The sequence below is a fragment of the Babylonia areolata genome, chromosome 7 (genome assembly GCF_041734735.1).
Source record: "Babylonia areolata isolate BAREFJ2019XMU chromosome 7, ASM4173473v1, whole genome shotgun sequence".
Lineage (NCBI taxonomy): Eukaryota > Metazoa > Mollusca > Gastropoda > Neogastropoda > Buccinidae > Babylonia > Babylonia areolata.
Genome location: NC_134882.1, coordinates 48,784,818 through 48,802,317, shown reverse-complemented (window position 1 = coordinate 48,802,317; position 17,500 = coordinate 48,784,818). Strand labels below are relative to the sequence as shown.

The window sequence follows — 17,500 nt, the reverse complement described above, 5'->3', positions numbered from 1 at the left end:
GTAATTAAGTAAACAAAACTTTGATAACCCAAACATTGTCAAGCAAATAAGCACTGGAAGAGGGAAGTGTTGGGAATAGTAACCTTTACTTGGATCTCCGAAGAGACGCTGGAAATAGTTATCGTTTATAAGTCGGTGAATAGCTGTAAATGTCTGGCTGAATCACTAATTACTCAAGCTCATTTTTCTGTCTGTTCATTGTGTACGTGTACTTGAAACAGCCAATTGTGCATTCAAAGAAAGGCTAGCTGTAGACGATAAACAGCCTGCATAATCTGATTCATCTCTCAATGTTATCTTTCAATATCATGAATTATGTAATATATATATATATATATATATATATATATATATATATATATTCTTTCCATTAAAAAAATATCAGTGAAATCATATCTGCAAGAGCGAAGTTGTGCTCGACGTCTTTGTGAAGCCTGCACATATTCCATTTCTGTTGAAGATTGTAGCGGTTGATGCATGCAATTTCACTGCTTGGGCTGTTTACTAATATGCATTTGGATGCCAATGGATTGTTATCAGTACGCCCCTTTCCCAGTATCTCAGTGCAATGATGTCGGCGGCTTTTGTGCTGTGAAACAGTCACCCATTCACCAATCCTCTCTCTTGCTCCCATTTCTGTCTGTCTGTCTGTCTGCCCGTCTGTCTGTCTGTCTGTATCTCTCTCTCTTGACCCCCCCCCCCCCCTTCTTTGTCATTCATTAAATGCAGCTAATGTTTATTGGATAACGTATCGATTTGTGATGTTTTTACGCGAGCTTTGAATAGCCTTCATGATTTATTCATTCCTCGTTTGCGATGGGATCTGCTTTTGTTATTCAGATTGATTTGCCAGAGGTGACGATGGCCAAATAGTAGTCATACTGAATATCAGGCTCTTTACAGTAAAGTGGAAATGTTTTACAAGTGTACACGTGTACATACTGGGTTATGATTATTGACTCACTTGTGTAAACAAAGTGAGTCTATGTTTTAACCCGGTGTTCGGTTGTCTGTGTGTGTGTGTGTGTGTGTGTGTGTGTGTGTGTGTGTGTGTGTGTGGGTGTGTGTATGTGTGTGTGTGTGTGTGTGTGTGTGTGTGTGTGTCCGTGGTAAACTTTAACATTGACATTTTCTCTGCAAATACATTGTCAGTTGACACCAAATTTGGCATAAAAATAGGAAAAATTCAGGTCTTTCCAGTCATCTTGTTTAAAACAATATTGTACCTCTGGGATGGGCACAAAAAAATTAAAAAAGAAGCCTAGTTATATGCAAACTGCATTTACTGTTATATTTATATTTTTTGTATTCTCTAAACTTGGCACTTTGACCTCTTATTCTGACACAACAGCAAGAGGAGTCATTATTATCATTTTTTGTTCCAACAGGAACTTCTTTTGCTAAGCAAGGAATTTTTATTTATTTTGCAAACATTTTGGTGCAGATAGTAAAAAAAGGAAATTACTCTGTAATTAATGCTAGGGGACGTAATTTATCACAGTGAGTCTTGAAGGCCTTGCCTCTCTTTTTTTTCTCCATATGTCTGACACTCCTTTTTCATCAATCGTTTCCACTACCCACTTCTTTTATGCGTCTCTCAAGCCCTGATGGTTCAGAGAGGCAGCATGATAGTGACCATTTCACCTGACCAATCAGTGACAATATTTGTGTTGTGAAACATAATGAACAACTTTGGGTTATTCTCCTCACATTCCTTCTGCTCCCCCCAAAAAAACATAAATACATCCAAACAGAGGATTATCATTTTCATGACATCAGGGGCCATATTCAAGAGTACATCGTATTTGCGGGTAAATGTGCGCCTGCGGGGAATCTGCCTGAGGCAAGGCAAACTGCCCGAAGGTTAGCAATATCCAGTGATCAGGAACACAAGAACCTACTCGCGGTTCTACAAACGCGAAGGGAATTTACCCTCACTATCTGCCAAGGGTGACTGCCCACGAAACAGAGGTAAATATGGCGAAACCTTTTGTTGCACTGGTTTTGTTGAGGGAGAACAGGCGTTTTGCGGAGAGACTATGTCTTGAATACAGCCTCTGATAATTTGATTTTACCCTTTGTTCGTTGGGCAGTCAAAATTGACGAATTGAGACTGGCTGGCGTGATTATATTCCATATGAATTACGCATATAGCTGTGAAGTGAGTGCACTTGCAGACGATAAATTATGGACTGCCCGAAATTTGCAGATCGTCGAAATTCGTTCATTCAAGAAAAAAAATGTATCTGAAATCCATCTTTTTATTGACTCACTTGTGTAAACAAATTGAGTCTCTGTTTTAACCCGGTGTTCGGTTGTCTCTCTCTGTGTGTGTGTGTGTGTGTGTGTGTGTGTGTGTGTGTGTGTGTGTGTGTGTGTGTGTCCGTTGTAAACTTTAACATTGACATTTTCTCTGCAAATACTTTGTCACTTGACACCAAATTAGGCATAAAAATAGGAAAAATTCAGTTCTTTCCAGTCATCTTGTTTAAAACAACATTGCACCTCTGGGATGGGCACAAAAAAAAAGAAAAAAAATGAAGCCTAATTATATGCAAACTGCATTTACTGTTATATTTATATTTTTTGTATTCTCTAAACCTGGCACTTTGATCTGATATTCTGACCCAACAACAAGAGCAGTCATTATTATCATTTTTTGTTCAAACAGGAACTTCTTTTGCAAAGCATGGAAGTTTTATTTATTTTGCAAACGTTTTGGTGCAGATAGTAAAAAGGGGAAATTACTCTGTAATTAATGCCAGGGGACTTAATTTGCTTTAAACTGATCTTTCTCATCTTAAACATTATATTTTGAAATTATATTCCATGCATAATAAGCTTGGGTATTTTTTTAAGTGTATCACAAGTGAGTCTTGAAGGCCTTGCCTCTCTTGTTTTATTTTTGCAGTTAGCTGAAAAGCAGGGAGGACAATGTGTCAGAACGTGGCCCCTAGATTTGACAAGTTGCTGACTGATCAATGCTTTGCCACTGAAGCTTACAGACCGCGGGTTTGCTGTCTGAGTGCACTTTGTGGGTCTTGAATGCAAAGATAATCTAGCCTTCAGTGCAAAAAAAGTTTTGACTTGGTTACGGCCCCAGGTGTTACATTTTGGCTCACGCTCACACACGCTGCATGCAAATGAAACGAGGACAGGGACATGGGAAAAGGAGAAGAAGAAAAAGAAAAAAGACAGATTGTTATACAACCCTCAAACATGACTTGGGTTTGCAGTCTTCACTTAACTCTCTTCGTACGAACGGCGAAAGAGACGACGTTAACAGCGTTTCACTCCAATTACCATCATCAAAATATTGCAAGCGAAAGGCTCTTATACTGAAGACGTGAATGTTGACAAAGAATACCACAATTCTGACGATGGAAGCTAAAGGTTGGGTCATTCAGACACCCACTGGACATCCGAGGGGTCTGTGTAGAGGAGAAGAGAGGACTGGCCGTACTGAGTGAGTTAACTGCTGTTCGTCAGTGCCTGGTGGCAACACAACCAACTTCACGAACGCTGGCAGTTGAAAGCAAGCACGTGAAAACAACAGCAAACCAAGACACCTAACGTGCTCAATAAGGAGAGGAGAGGCGTGCGGTAATCCTCCTCCTCCCATCCCCTGTTGTGTGTGGGGGGGGCGGAGGGGGGGGGGTGAGGGGGTGTGTGTGTGTGCGAAGGTGGGTATGTGGGATGCGGGAGTGTGAATGTGTGTGTGTGTGTGTGTGTGTGTGTGTGTGTGTGTTAATGTATTATATGCTGCAGAGTTTACTCTCTGTTTTATTTAATCCAAAGTAGTGTTTCGTTTTGGGTGATAGCGTCAGATTTACTTATTGGGCAAAGTTCCCATTATTCTAATTAGCAGAACTGTTCGACTCTAACATGTATGACGTCTTGATTACATTATGAAACCTTAATTTAATGATTGCATATTGTATGTGCGCAGTGAAGTACATTCCTTCTCTCTCTCTCTCTCTCTCTCTCTCTCTCCACATGGAACTTAACCCACACAAAACAAAAAGTATGGCATTGACATCCAGACAGAAACACCAACGTAAACCCCTCATTTTAAAGCTCGAGGTAAACAAGAACTCAATTGAACAAGTTTGTGAGCACCGCGTTCTAGGGGTAAGTATTGATAAAGAACTGAACTGGCAAGCTCTTGTCAACCATGTATGCAAACAATTAGCCCGCAATTTGTTCTTACTCAATAAACTTAGATATTACGTCGATACTCAAACCAGAAAATTATTCTTCGGGGCACACTGTCTCTCTCATGTCAATTATGCATCTACAGTCTGGAGCAATGCCAGTCACAACCAGCTAAAAAAAAGTTAACTCATTGCACAGACGAGCAGCTAAACTTATTTTACCAGACCACTCCCTATCAACAGATGAAAAATTAACAAAACTGGAAATATTACCACTATACAAGCAATTCGACTACAATAAAATGGTCCTCATGTTCAAAGTACACAAAAACATGTCACCACCATACCTCAGTGACCTTGTTCAACGGGCATCAGAGCGTTACGATTCAGATAATTATATTCTGCCTCCTGTGCGCATCGATTTGTACAAATCTAGCTTTGCATTTTTTTGGACCACCTGCTTGGAACTTTCTTCCTTCGTTCATTAAGACGTGCGATTCATTACGTTCCTTTAAATCAAACATACGAGAACTTCTGCTCCACAAACAATAGGCCCACAAAGCTTTTTTTTCTTTTTTTTTAAATAACCAGCTAAAAAATACAAAAAATCATGCTTTTTCCGTGACGTTTGTATCTATACCTACATGCAGTGAATTTATTTTATTTCTACCTTTGTGCTTTGTTCTTACTTGTTCGCCTGTAAATTGGATGTTATTACCTGTAACATCTGCATCAGCAAATTAATCACTTTTGTGTATGTGCAATAGTAAAGTTGTGCTTCTCTATTTTCTTTATGTCCGCTATGTATTTCTCACCTCGGTCATGTCTCTGTATGTGCATAAGTATATATATATATATATATATATATATATATATATATATATATATATATATATATGTGTGTGTGTGTGTGTGTGTGTGTGTGTGTGTGTTGGGTGGAGAGAGTGTGTGCATGTGTATGGATATGAATGTATGAATGCGTTCGTTTTATTACTTTTTACGATGCTAATGATGATGGTAGTGATCATTCTTCGTTGTAGTAGAAGTGGATGTAGCAGTGTTAACATTTTTTGGTGTTGTTTGTTTGTTTGTTTGTCGTTATCGTTAATGTTGTTATTGTTATTGTCGTCACAAGGACAGATTGGAAGACTGGGCGATGCCTAAAATCTTTATCCTTGAGTAATAAAGTTTTTGAATCTCTCTCTCTCTCTCTCTCTCTCTCTCTCTCTCTCTCTCTCTCTCTCTCTCTCTCTCATGTAAATTTATTCATTTCTTCTTCTTCTTTGTTAAAGATTACACATACATATATACATTATACATGTGTGTGTGTGTGTGTGTGTGTGTGTGTGTGTGTGTGTGTGTGTGTGTGAAGGTATGTTAGTGCAAATGTTTATGTGTGGGGTTGGGTGGAAGTGTAGGTGAGAGAGAAAGACTGAGAGACTGTGTGTGTGTGTGTGTGTGTGTGTGTGTGTGTGTGTGTGTGAGTGAGGGATAGAGAGAGGGAGAGAGCTTGTGCACGTGGGTGTGAACACGTCTTTGGAGCGGGGGAATGAAATCAAATTGTGATTATACAAGCGTACTTGGGGTAGGGGGATGAGGTGGGGAATTTGAATGGTCATATTAGATTTTCTTTGTGTTGATCAATTAATATTTATACAAATGGTTGCGAAAATGTCAGTACAGCAAAAAGTTAATCTGACAATAAATGGTTTCAGTCAGTCAGTGTGTGCGTGCGTGCGTGCGTGTGTGTGTGTGTGTGTGTGTGTGTGTGTGTGTGTGTGTGTGTGTGTGTGTGTGTGTGTGTGTGTGTATTCCTCTTTCTCTCTCTCTCTCTCACCCGCTCTCTCACTCAAGGCAAAGAGCTCACTGGTATTTTGTGTACGTGTGTGCTTGCGTGCGTAAGCTCTTGTGTGTGTGTGTGTGTGTGTGTGTGTGTGTGTGTGTGTGTGTGTGTGTGTGTGTGTGTGTGTGTATTCCTCTTTCTCTCTGTCTCTCTCACCCGCTCTCTCACTCAAGGCAAAGAGCTCACTGGTATTTTGTGTACGTGTGTGCTTGCGTGCGTAAGCTCTTGTGTGTGTGTGTGTGTGTGTGTGTGTGTCTGTGAGTGTGTGTTTGTGTTTGTGAGGGTATGGTGTAAAGAAGCTTTCAGCTTATCCAGTTTATTACCCATTTGTCATTTCTCTCTCTCTCTCTCTCTCTCTCTCTCTCTCTCTCTCTCTGGGGGTGAGATCGAGTTCATGGAACAGGGAAGACGCGTTTTTAGGAGCTCTCCACATTTTGTAAGGTTTGTGTAAATTATTACGTTCAAGTTCATTTTTGTTCAGCAAATGATGGATGGTAAGAAAATTGTTCTTCTTAAACAAGACAGCAACCGTCCCATTTTTTTTTCTTTTAGTGTATGCTACTAGAAATGAACACTTGACTTTATGTGTTATGTTATTTTCCCTTGCCATGCATTTCAGTGTTGACATGTTTGTACATACCAAGAAAAATGTTATGAACCATCTGCTCTGCCTGATAACAAAAAGAACCAGACAAATTCTGATTTTCATAAAATTTTACTCATGATGTCTGGTGATATAGAAAGCAACCCTGGTCCTGAAAAGCGTGGGAAACTCTGTGTCACACATGTGAATGCACGTAGTTTAAGAAATAAGATAGATTTATTCGAAACCGAGTGTCATCAGTTTGATATTGTAACTGTTTCCGAAACTTGGTTATCAGCAATAGATACCAACGAATCCCTACACTTACAGACCTTCCACCGTCCGTCTAGACAGATCAAATGATCCACATGGTGGGGTTGCCAAATATGTAAAAAAATATTTGTATCTTAACTCTCTCCATACGAACGGCGAAAGAGACGACGTTAACACCGTTTCACCCCAATTACCACCATCAAAATATTGCCAGCGGAAGGCTCTTATACTGAAGAGGTGAATGTTGGCAAAGAATACCACAATTCTGACGACGGAAGCTAAAGGTTGGGTCATTGAGACACCCACTGGACATCCGAGGGGTCTGTGTAGAGGAGAAGAGAGGACTGGCCGTACTGAGTGAGTTAAACCTCGTCCTGACCTTTATGTTGATACTCTTGAAGCAGTATGGATTGAAACCAAGATTGACCAAGAGAGCTTACGTGTTGGGTCATTCTACCGTCCCAATAATGCAAATGTTGATTACTGGAACTTGATAAATGATAGTATTAGGAAAGTTGACAGAACAATGACAAAATTTATTATTCTAGGAGACTCCAATGTAGATGTACAAATTAACCCAACTAAGCATCTAACACATATCTTAAATCGCTATCAACTTAAACAAGTAGAAAATTCCTCTACCAGAATCACAGACACTTCTAGGACATGCATAGATCTAATTATTACTCACAGTCCGGACATGATTAAATCCACTGAAGTCTTGCCTCCATTTTGTAGTGACCACAGTGTTCTATGTGTAATTTTAAAACCTCTTGTACACAAGCACAGTGCTTTCCAGAGAACAATATTTGGTTATAAGTTAGATCGTAACAAATTCTGTGAATTATTAAGGAACGAAAACTGGAACGAAATATTTATAAATAACACAGTAGATGATGCTTGTGAACATTTTACCGAAAGATTTTTGTTAGCAGCAAAACAGTGCATGCTATGTAAAGTTGTAACAGTACGCCCCAAAGATGCTCCTTGGTTCAATAACGAATTAACTCACTCAGTACGGCCAGTCCTCTCTTCTCATCTACACAGACCCCTCGGATGTCCAGTGGGTGTATGAATGACCCAACCTTTAGCTTCCGTCGGCAGAATTGTGGTACTCTTTGTCAACATTCACCTCTTCAGTGTAAGAGCCTTCCGCTTGCAGTATTTTGATGGTGGTAATTGGGGTGAAACGCTGTTAACGTCGTCTCTTTCGCCGTTCGTATGGAGAGAGTTAAAAGGACTTAAGAAAAGAAATAAACTCCATAGAAAAGCCAAAAGAACGAGCGAACAGGGTGACTGGGAAAGTTTCCGGAATGTGAGAAATGAAGTAGTGGATAAGGTACGGGAAAGGAAGTTAGAGTATTACAATGAGCTAAGTGACAAAGTGTTAGATCCTGATCAGTTTAGACAAAGAGATTGGTGGAAAATAGACGATTTTGGAACAGAAAAATGTATAGATTCTGATAATATACCGCCACTTACCGTGGACAGAAGAACATACTATTCCAGTCTAGATAAAGCAAACATTTAATTTTTTTTTTTATATAGACCAGTGTAAACTAGTAGATACAGACGATCCTCTTCCAAACGTAGGATACAACGAATCGACAGAGACAGAAGAAATAACACTGATAGCTCTTGAAGTGAAAACCATTATTGATAATCTTGATACAAAAAAGGCGTCTGGCCCTGACCTAATTCATAACAAATTATTTGTCGCTTCAGTTGATGTTATATCTGCTCCACTCAGCACATATGTGCAGACCTGCTAGTGCCTGAACCCCCTTCGTGTGTATATGCAAGCAGAAGATCAAATACGCACGTTAAAGATCCTGTAATGCATGTCAGCGTTCGGTGGGTTATGGAAACAAGAACATACCCAGCATGCACACCCCCGAAAACGGAGTATAGCTGCCTACATGGCGGGGGTAAAAAACGGTCGTACACGTAAAAGCCCACTCGTGTGCATACGAGTGAACGCAGAAGAAGAAAAGGAACATTGAAGGTGGTGTTGATTTGGGCAACTATACATAGGCCTACATCTCACCGTAGTAGATTACTATTATTGCTTCCCATACCTTACTGAAATTATGTAAACAGTTGAATGTATCACCAAAGTCTAAATATATGCTGAACATGCTGAACATGCTGTGGAAATGTTATTGATGAAACCGAACAGAATGTGACTGCAAATGTTGTAAGAATTGAAAAACTGAGATGGGATCTGAAGCTGAATTTAAGAACAACTTGGAAAAGGCTACAAATCTAATTTATACTAATGTTGATGGAGCAATTAGTTGTGTTAATGACGTATTGCCCCCCTCTCAACCCCCAACCCCTGCTTTTGACCTTAACATGCTCAGCGTACGAGGTTTCCATTTTGAGACTGTGTATGCAGTAAGCATGAAGTATGTGAAGATTTAAGACCGATCCTTTTGCTTCAGTCCATCTGATTCTCTCCTCGTATCGCTCCGGGCTTCAGCCACAGAGTCTGTGTGTCACTGTGCCTTGGAAACGACATCTTAATGACTCAGCCAACATGAATATTCAGACATTTGATGGACAAAGGAACACTTAGATAATGTGACACATAGACACGGGAACACATAGAAGCAGGGGCCATATGTGCAATGTGACGAACTGACACGGGAACGGTTAGAAAATGTGACACATAGACACGGGGACATAGACACAGTGACACATAGACACGGGGCATAATCATAAAAGATTGCGTGACACGTGGATACGGGGAGAAGGGGGCGGAGGGGGGGGATTAGGGGGGCGGGGGTGCATATAGACACGGGAACTGATAGAAATCGTATAACATACATAAAGTAATATAAATGTAGACACGGTGACACAGACACGGGAGCTGACAGCCATAGGGACATATAGACACAGGGACGCACACAGTGACATGTAGACACTGTGAAAGACAGGCACAGGGACACATGATATAGATGATTACACACAGACACGTGGAAAGGGAGAAAGTGGCGGAATGGCTAAGACGCTCGTCTGCCAGTATTTGTATTACTGTTTTTCTGTGTGAAATTCGGGCTGCTCTCACCAGGGAGAGCACGTCGCTATACTGACAGCGCCACCCATTTTTTTGTATTTTTTTCTGCATACAATTTTATTTGTTTTCCTACCGAAGTGGATTTTTCTACAATATTTTGCCGAGGGACAAACCTGTTGCTGCCGTAGATTCTTTTACGTGTGCTAAATGCCTGCTGCACACGAGGCCTCGGTTTATCGTCTCATCCGAATGACTAGCGTCCAGACCACCACTCAAGGTCTAGTGGAGGGGGAGAAAATATCGGCGGCTGAGCCGTGATTCGAACCAGTGCGCTCATATTCTCTCGCTTCCGAGGCGGATGCGTTACCTCTCGGCCAGCACGCCACCTCCAGTGCAGAGTTCGGGAGGGTCTGGGTTTGAATCCCGCTCTCGCCCTTTCTCCAAAGTTTGACTGGAAAATCGAATTGAGTCGTTCGGTTAAGACGATAAACTGAGGTCTCGTGGCGCACTGAGCAAAGAACCAATGGCAACGAGTGTCGTTCTCGGCAAGATTCAGTAGAAGAAATCCACTCTGATAGGTACACACACACACACACACACACACACACACACACACACACACACACACACACACACACACACACACACACACACACACACACACACACACACACACACACTGATATAATTACACACACACACACACACACACACACACACACACACACACACTGATATAATTATATACACACACACACACACACACGCACACACACACACACACACATACTGATATAATTATATATATATATATATATATATATATATATATACATATATATATATATATATCTGTGTGTGTGTGTGTGTGTGTGTGTGTGTGTGTGTGTGTGTGTGTGTGTGTTTATCTATCTATAAAATCTTTCTTTTTTTTTATATAGTATACACATGCATTCAAAGCCTAACTAAGCATATATGGGTTAGTTCGAACGCAGTGACGCCACCTTGAGAAACTAAAACTGAAACTGAAGCAAAGACAGGGAGACATACAGACACGGAGACATACGGAAACGGAAACGGAAACATATCCACTTGGGGATATATAGACACGGCGACACATAGACACGGGGACATACACACACGGGGACACAAAGACACGGGGACATACACACACGGGGACACAAAGACACGGGGACATACACACACGGGGACACATAGACACGGGGACATACACACACGGGGACACAAAGACACGGGGACATACATACACGGGGACACATAGACACGGGGACATACACACACGGGGACACATAGACACGGGGACATACACACACGGGGACACATAGACACGGGGACATACACACACGGGGACACATAGACACGGGGACACATAGACACGGGGACATACACACACGGGGACACATAGACACGGGGACATACACAGACGGGGACGCATAGACACGGGGACATACATACACGGGGACACATAGACACGGGGACATACACACACGGGGACACATAGACACGGGGACATACATACACGGGGACACATAGACACGGGGACATACACACACGGGGACATACATACACGGGACATACAGACACAGAAACACACAGACACGGAGACATATATACATTGGTGACGCAGGGACATGTAGACACAATGACGTGTGGAGTGATGGCCTGGAGGTAACGCGTCCGCGTAGGAAGCGAGAGAATCTGAGCGCGCTGGTTCGAATCACGGTTCAGACACGGAATCACATAGGCATGGTGGCACATAGACACGGGGACATACAGACATGGTGACACATAGACTCTGGATCACATAGTCATGGTGACATATAGACACGGGATCACACAGACATGGTGACATATAGACACTCCGGTCTATGATTTTATTGCTTTTTCATATTGATTAACATGTGTTTGTAAGTTGTTACTTTCATATCTCGGAATCATGCACGCATGTGATTGACTGGCGAGTCAGAGCTTTGATTTGTCTTTTCCTTGCTGTGTAATTACTTTATAATGATGATTATGATGATAAAACATATAGATACACACACGAAACACACACACACACGCACATGCGCTCACAGGTTCACGATGAAAACGAACACACACACACACACACACACACACACACACATTCACTCAGGCAGGCTCACAATGAAAAGCGAAAGATAACTTACAAAATACGATGCAAACTTTTTATTATTCTTGCCAGTATTGTTAATCAGCAGGAAATTCAACAGAATTCCAATGTAAGCTTATTCTAAAAGAAAACATTGTAATAATAAAAAAACAAACAAAAAACAAACAAACAAACAAAAAACCCAAAAAAACACAAAGCAAGCAAACAACAGGTTAAATATATAAACGAACCAAGTAAACAAACACAATACAAAGCAAGCAACAGTGACAAAAGTAATGCCATTAAAATACCAAAACTACTTATCATTTGGTGGAAAGTCGCCATAACTCAGAATCGAAAGTTCCGACGACACTTGTATATTTCCTTACATAGTTACAGTATTGACCTGGATGGGACATCTGTGCTGCACACATAAACCCATATCTGGATGCAGAAGGTAAGAGAAGCCCACTGAATCAACACAAGAAAACGTAACCTCAGCTGAGACACTGAACTGGAACTCCCTCCAGTTTATGACAACCTGTTATAAAAACTCGGAATGGGAGGCAAGTTTAAGTGCAGCCGTGAATTTACAGCCTGATCGAACCAAGATTTGACTGGATCAGTTCTGCTGGAGAAGGTTACGAGAGGACCACCGGACGATACAAGTATCGTTGAAACTTTCGATTCCGAGAAAAGAAAACTTTCTACGATGTGTACCATTCAAAATCAGAAAATATTTTCCAATGAAGAACTAATCATTTCATTTTAAAATAGTATTCCCGGTTTTCCCCGTATCTTTTCAAAGATTAAGACTTTTAGATAAAGTTTTCATTTCGAAGAAGTACTCGAGAAAGAGAACATTTAATACACAGGATAAATAAGTGTTCATTTATCAACCTCCATTCCAAACTTTTTGAAATTAGATCGTTATTTTGCTTGTATTATTTCGAACGATTTGCTTTGACTAAAACAAACCAACATAATCGGTACGGTACTAAAGACACTACACACTGTATAAATGAAACACGGACTTGAAACTGAAAATAGCACATGCATATTGTGTCCACATAAGGAAAACCTCTGGATCCAATGACAGCGTCGAAAGATGGCTTTGTTTTCATCTGGATTTACCTCCTCTGTTAGTATTTTCAGTAGTCTTTGGGTTTGTCATACTTCCAGCTAGGTGTATCTTTCTTCCAGTAATTTGGTTTGTCATCTTTCCAGTATCCGTTGGGTTTGTCATACTTCCAGCTAGGTGTATCTTTCTTCCAGTAATTTGGTTTGTCATCTTTCCAGTATCCGTTGGGTTTGTCATCTTTCCAGTATCCATTGGGTTTGTCATACTTCCAGCTAGGTGTATCTTTCTTCCAGTAATTTGGTTTGTCGTCTTTCCAGTATCCATTGGGTTTGTCGTACTTCCAGCTAGGTTTATCTTTCTTCCAGTAATTTGGTTTGTCATCTTTCCAGTATCCATTGGGTTTGTCATACTTCCAGCTAGGTTTATCTTTCTTCCAGTAATTTGGTTTGTCATCTTTCCAGTATCCGTTGGGTTTGTCATACTTCCAGCTAGGTTTATCTTTCTTCCAGTAATTTGGTTTGTCATCTTTCCAGTATCCGTTGGGTTTGTCATACTTCCAACTAGGTGTATCCTTCTTCCAGTAATTTGGTTTGTCATCTTTCCAGTATCCGTTGGGTTTGTCGTCCTTCCAGTATCCGTTGGGCTTGTCTTTCTTCCAATACCCATAAGGTTTGTCTCCTTTCCATGACACACTAGGTGTGTACAGAACAGGTAGCTGAAATAGAAGTAACAAAGACCCGTGAGTATGTTGACTATTGTTTTCATACGACATGTATAATGAAACACATTGTATTATTTTATGGTGCAGTATCACCCAGCTACGTACGTCTGTTTTCATCCGTCCACCTGGTAAGACAGGTGCTCTGCCTCGTCCAGGCCAGAGTTTTATAGATTCGAGAATCACTTAAGCTGCCATTTCCACACCAAATTAGTGGTTATTTAATATAGTAATAACTACTACTTTTACTACTACCACTACTACATTTCTTTTTAATTTACGGGACCTTATGACCAAACCCACAAGCTGTAAGACTGGTAAATCATTATTTGTCTAGTCTCCACATCAAATGGAATAACATTAAATACTTTGAAAAATGCTTTTGAAAGGCCTTCACAAGGCTCAGCGCTGTCCACTAGCTTTTCGCATGATGTTCTGTATGCCGTAATTTTTACTCACAAGTGTGTCTATGTTTTTAACCCGGTGTTTGGTTGTCTGTGTGTGTGTGTCTGTGTGTCCGTGGTAAACTTTTCAATTGCTATTTTCTCTGGAAATACTTTGTCTGCCAATACCAAATTTGTCTTAAACATAGTATGAAAAGCTATATTCACAGTCATACCAATAACAGGTTGTAAGTCTCCCGAATTAAGCCGTGTTTTTCCGATTCATTAACGGTTTATTTCGTTGAGGTTTGTTCCGAAATCCGGAAATTCTTAAAACCGTTTCCCACTGAGTTAGGCTTGCTAGCAGATATAGGTTGTCTTCGAAGACATGACCTTGTTGTTTTTGTTCACAATTAAAAGGAAAGAAATACAAATTCTGGACAGAACACATACAGTAATACTAACTACACCATCGACGTGTTTACTGCACATAAATATTCTAGGGTGGACACTGAGTTAACTGAAATGGACATAAAAGAAAAAAAAATGAATGGATCGTTTCTTTCAGCTTGTTGTAGGCCTCGACTGGTTCGTGCAGATCTAGAGATCTACTACCATGTGTTGCTTTGTGCTTCAAGGGATAGCAAAGTCTCCTTTACCGAATAAAATAAAAGGATGATTGATATGATAAAACACACAGAAAACATTATTTAAACGGCGTTATTCGTTATTACGTTCACTACAATCATATCTATATGTCGCACGAAGAGAAAACGTCAATATTCTTTTAAGTATTAAATTGAGTCAAATGGCGTCAGGTGTGCCACGGCAGTGGGGGTTCGTCTGCTTGTTTCAGAACTGAACATGCATGGTTCGATCCCCCTCACATTTTTTTTTTTTTTTTTTTTTTTTTTTTCCAAACCTATTTTATATATCATATTTAATACAGAGCACTTTTCAACGATTCTTTAGATATCTTCTTTTTTCTCTCTTTTAATGATTCCTTCAATGGATAAAGCGCGAAGCACAAGTGAGTCTTGAAGGTTTTGCCTCTTGCTTTTATGTAGATGTACACCCCAAATAACAGTATTTATTTCATACCCTCACCTCACTCCGACAGGAGTTACTGATATTAAATCAAAATCATCAGTTATAAAAGCAATATGATTAGTTCCAAGATACCTGCTTACAGCTGCACCCCCATGTCTATCTGAAAGAGACAAGTGTTCGGCGATCTAATTAATAATAATAATAATTATGGATACTTATATAGCACACTATCCAGAAATCTGCTCTAGGTGCTTTACAAAAACGCTTTGTTAACATAAAACATTACATCTATGTTACATACACACACCAAAATATGACTACACACACACACACACACACACACACACACACACTGCGTACATACATTTTAACAATACATGTGTATCTAACAGCTACCCTAACACATACGCACACATAGGCAGGCACAAACTTACATAAACGCACGCGCACACAATACACATTCATATACATGCATGTAGTTATGTACACATACATATGTATACATACATAGTCAAGCACAGCTAACGCAAAGGAAGTGGACCTGCCACAACTGAACTTACTGCTGAGGGAAAAGGTGAGTTTTGAGATGAGATTTAAAAGATGCGAGGGAATCAGAATGACGGAGGTTATCAGGGAGCTTGTTCCACGTCTTTGGCGAGTAATCAATGGATATACAAAATAAAGTCACGACACATCCCTGCCGATCACAGAATGGACACTCGAAAAAGTCAGAATATTTCCAGTTAAACCTGACACATGCTAACAATGAGTCACACACTGCTTTCAGAGATCTAAACATGCCAGACACGCCCTGGATTCTCAAATGTTGTAACAACCCATCATGTCTTACAGAATCGAATGCTTTTCTCAGATTCACAATTCAACGTATCATTTCCCGATCTGACATAAGCATTCTGATACAAACATAGGGTTAAGGAGAAGAAAAGAGAAACAGACAAGACACACACAGATAGCTCAGACTGACAGACAGTCACAGAAACAGACGAACAAACAGCCAGAGACAGAGAGAAACAGACGGACAAACAGACAGAGACAGAGAGAAATAGACGGACAAACAGGTGGAATACCTCCACAGACTCCAGCGGTGTAGCAGACACGGTGCCAAGGACGGCCAGCAGCAGACAGCACCACTGTGGACAGAAAGGTCAAAAAACAGGTCAAGGTCACAGCTTCCTCTTAACGTGAGTGTTGACAGTGGAGGGAACCCATTGCTTACCACACACACACACACACACACACACACACACACACACACTTCTTACATAGTAAAAAAAGAGAGGAAAGGCCTTCAAGACTCACTTGTGATAAATTAAGTCCCCTAGCATTAATTACAGAGTAATTTCCCTTCTTTACTATCTGCACCAAAACGTTTGCAAAATAAATAAAAATTCCATGCTTAGCAAAAGAAGTTCCTGTTTGAACAAAAAATGATAATAATGACTCCTCTTGTTGTTGTATCAGAATAGGAGGTCAAAGTGCCAAGTTTAGAGAATACAAAAAATATAAATATAACAGTAAATGCAGTTTGCATATAATTAGGCTTCTTTTTTAAATTTTTTTGTGCCCATCCCAGATGTGCAATATTGTTTTAAACAAGATGACTGGAAAGAACTGAACTTTTCCTTTTGTATGCCAAATTTGGTGTCAACTGACAAAGTATTTGCAGAGAAAATGTCAGTGTTAATGTTTACCACGGACACACACACACACACACACACACACACACACACACACACAGAGACAACCGAACACCGGGCTAAAACATAGACTCACTTTATTTACACAAGTGAGTCAAAAAAACGTTTGTTCAAGTCAAAACACACTGACAACAGATTTGTAATTGCCCCCACTCCAATATGGCAACTTTATAAAACGTGGGTTGATAAAGAACACACTGATATGACAAAGGCAAATAATAAACTTATTGTCGTATCATATGTGTATTGAGACAGAAGAATACACAAATCACCTGAAGGTATATACAAATAGTTCAGCACTGATCAGTGACACTGGAGCACTATGATTAAAGCCTGTTCTCAGAAATGTCATGCATCTTCATCTACGAGGATGCAGGTAGGTTTCTGCTTCTGAATTCCTAGAAAGATATCGGCCTGGAGCCTTTGTATCTATTTTCCCTAAAAATGCATTCCAGACTCTTTTTATCTGTGTTGACTCTAAGTCGGTATACATGCCATTCGACCTCTAAAAAAGATTAGGTATGAACTCATCATAGAAATTAGT

The 17,500-nt window shown here is 40.3% G+C and overlaps 1 protein-coding gene across 1 annotated transcript in view; it reads right to left on the bottom strand.

The window, feature by feature from the left end:
- Nucleotides 1–12,068: 12,068 nt before the first annotated feature.
- The window catches only part of LOC143284093 (uncharacterized), a 7,843-nt gene continuing 2,411 nt past the window's right edge, over nucleotides 12,069–17,500 (bottom strand). Inside the window, exons 2-3 of the mRNA XM_076590737.1 lie at nucleotides 16,327–16,389; nucleotides 12,069–13,802 (exon numbers count right to left, since the gene is read on the bottom strand). Of these exons, the coding sequence (XP_076446852.1) occupies nucleotides 13,158–13,802; nucleotides 16,327–16,389 (708 nt within the window). The 3' untranslated portion in view covers nucleotides 12,069–13,157. The remainder of the gene's footprint in view (nucleotides 13,803–16,326; nucleotides 16,390–17,500) is intronic.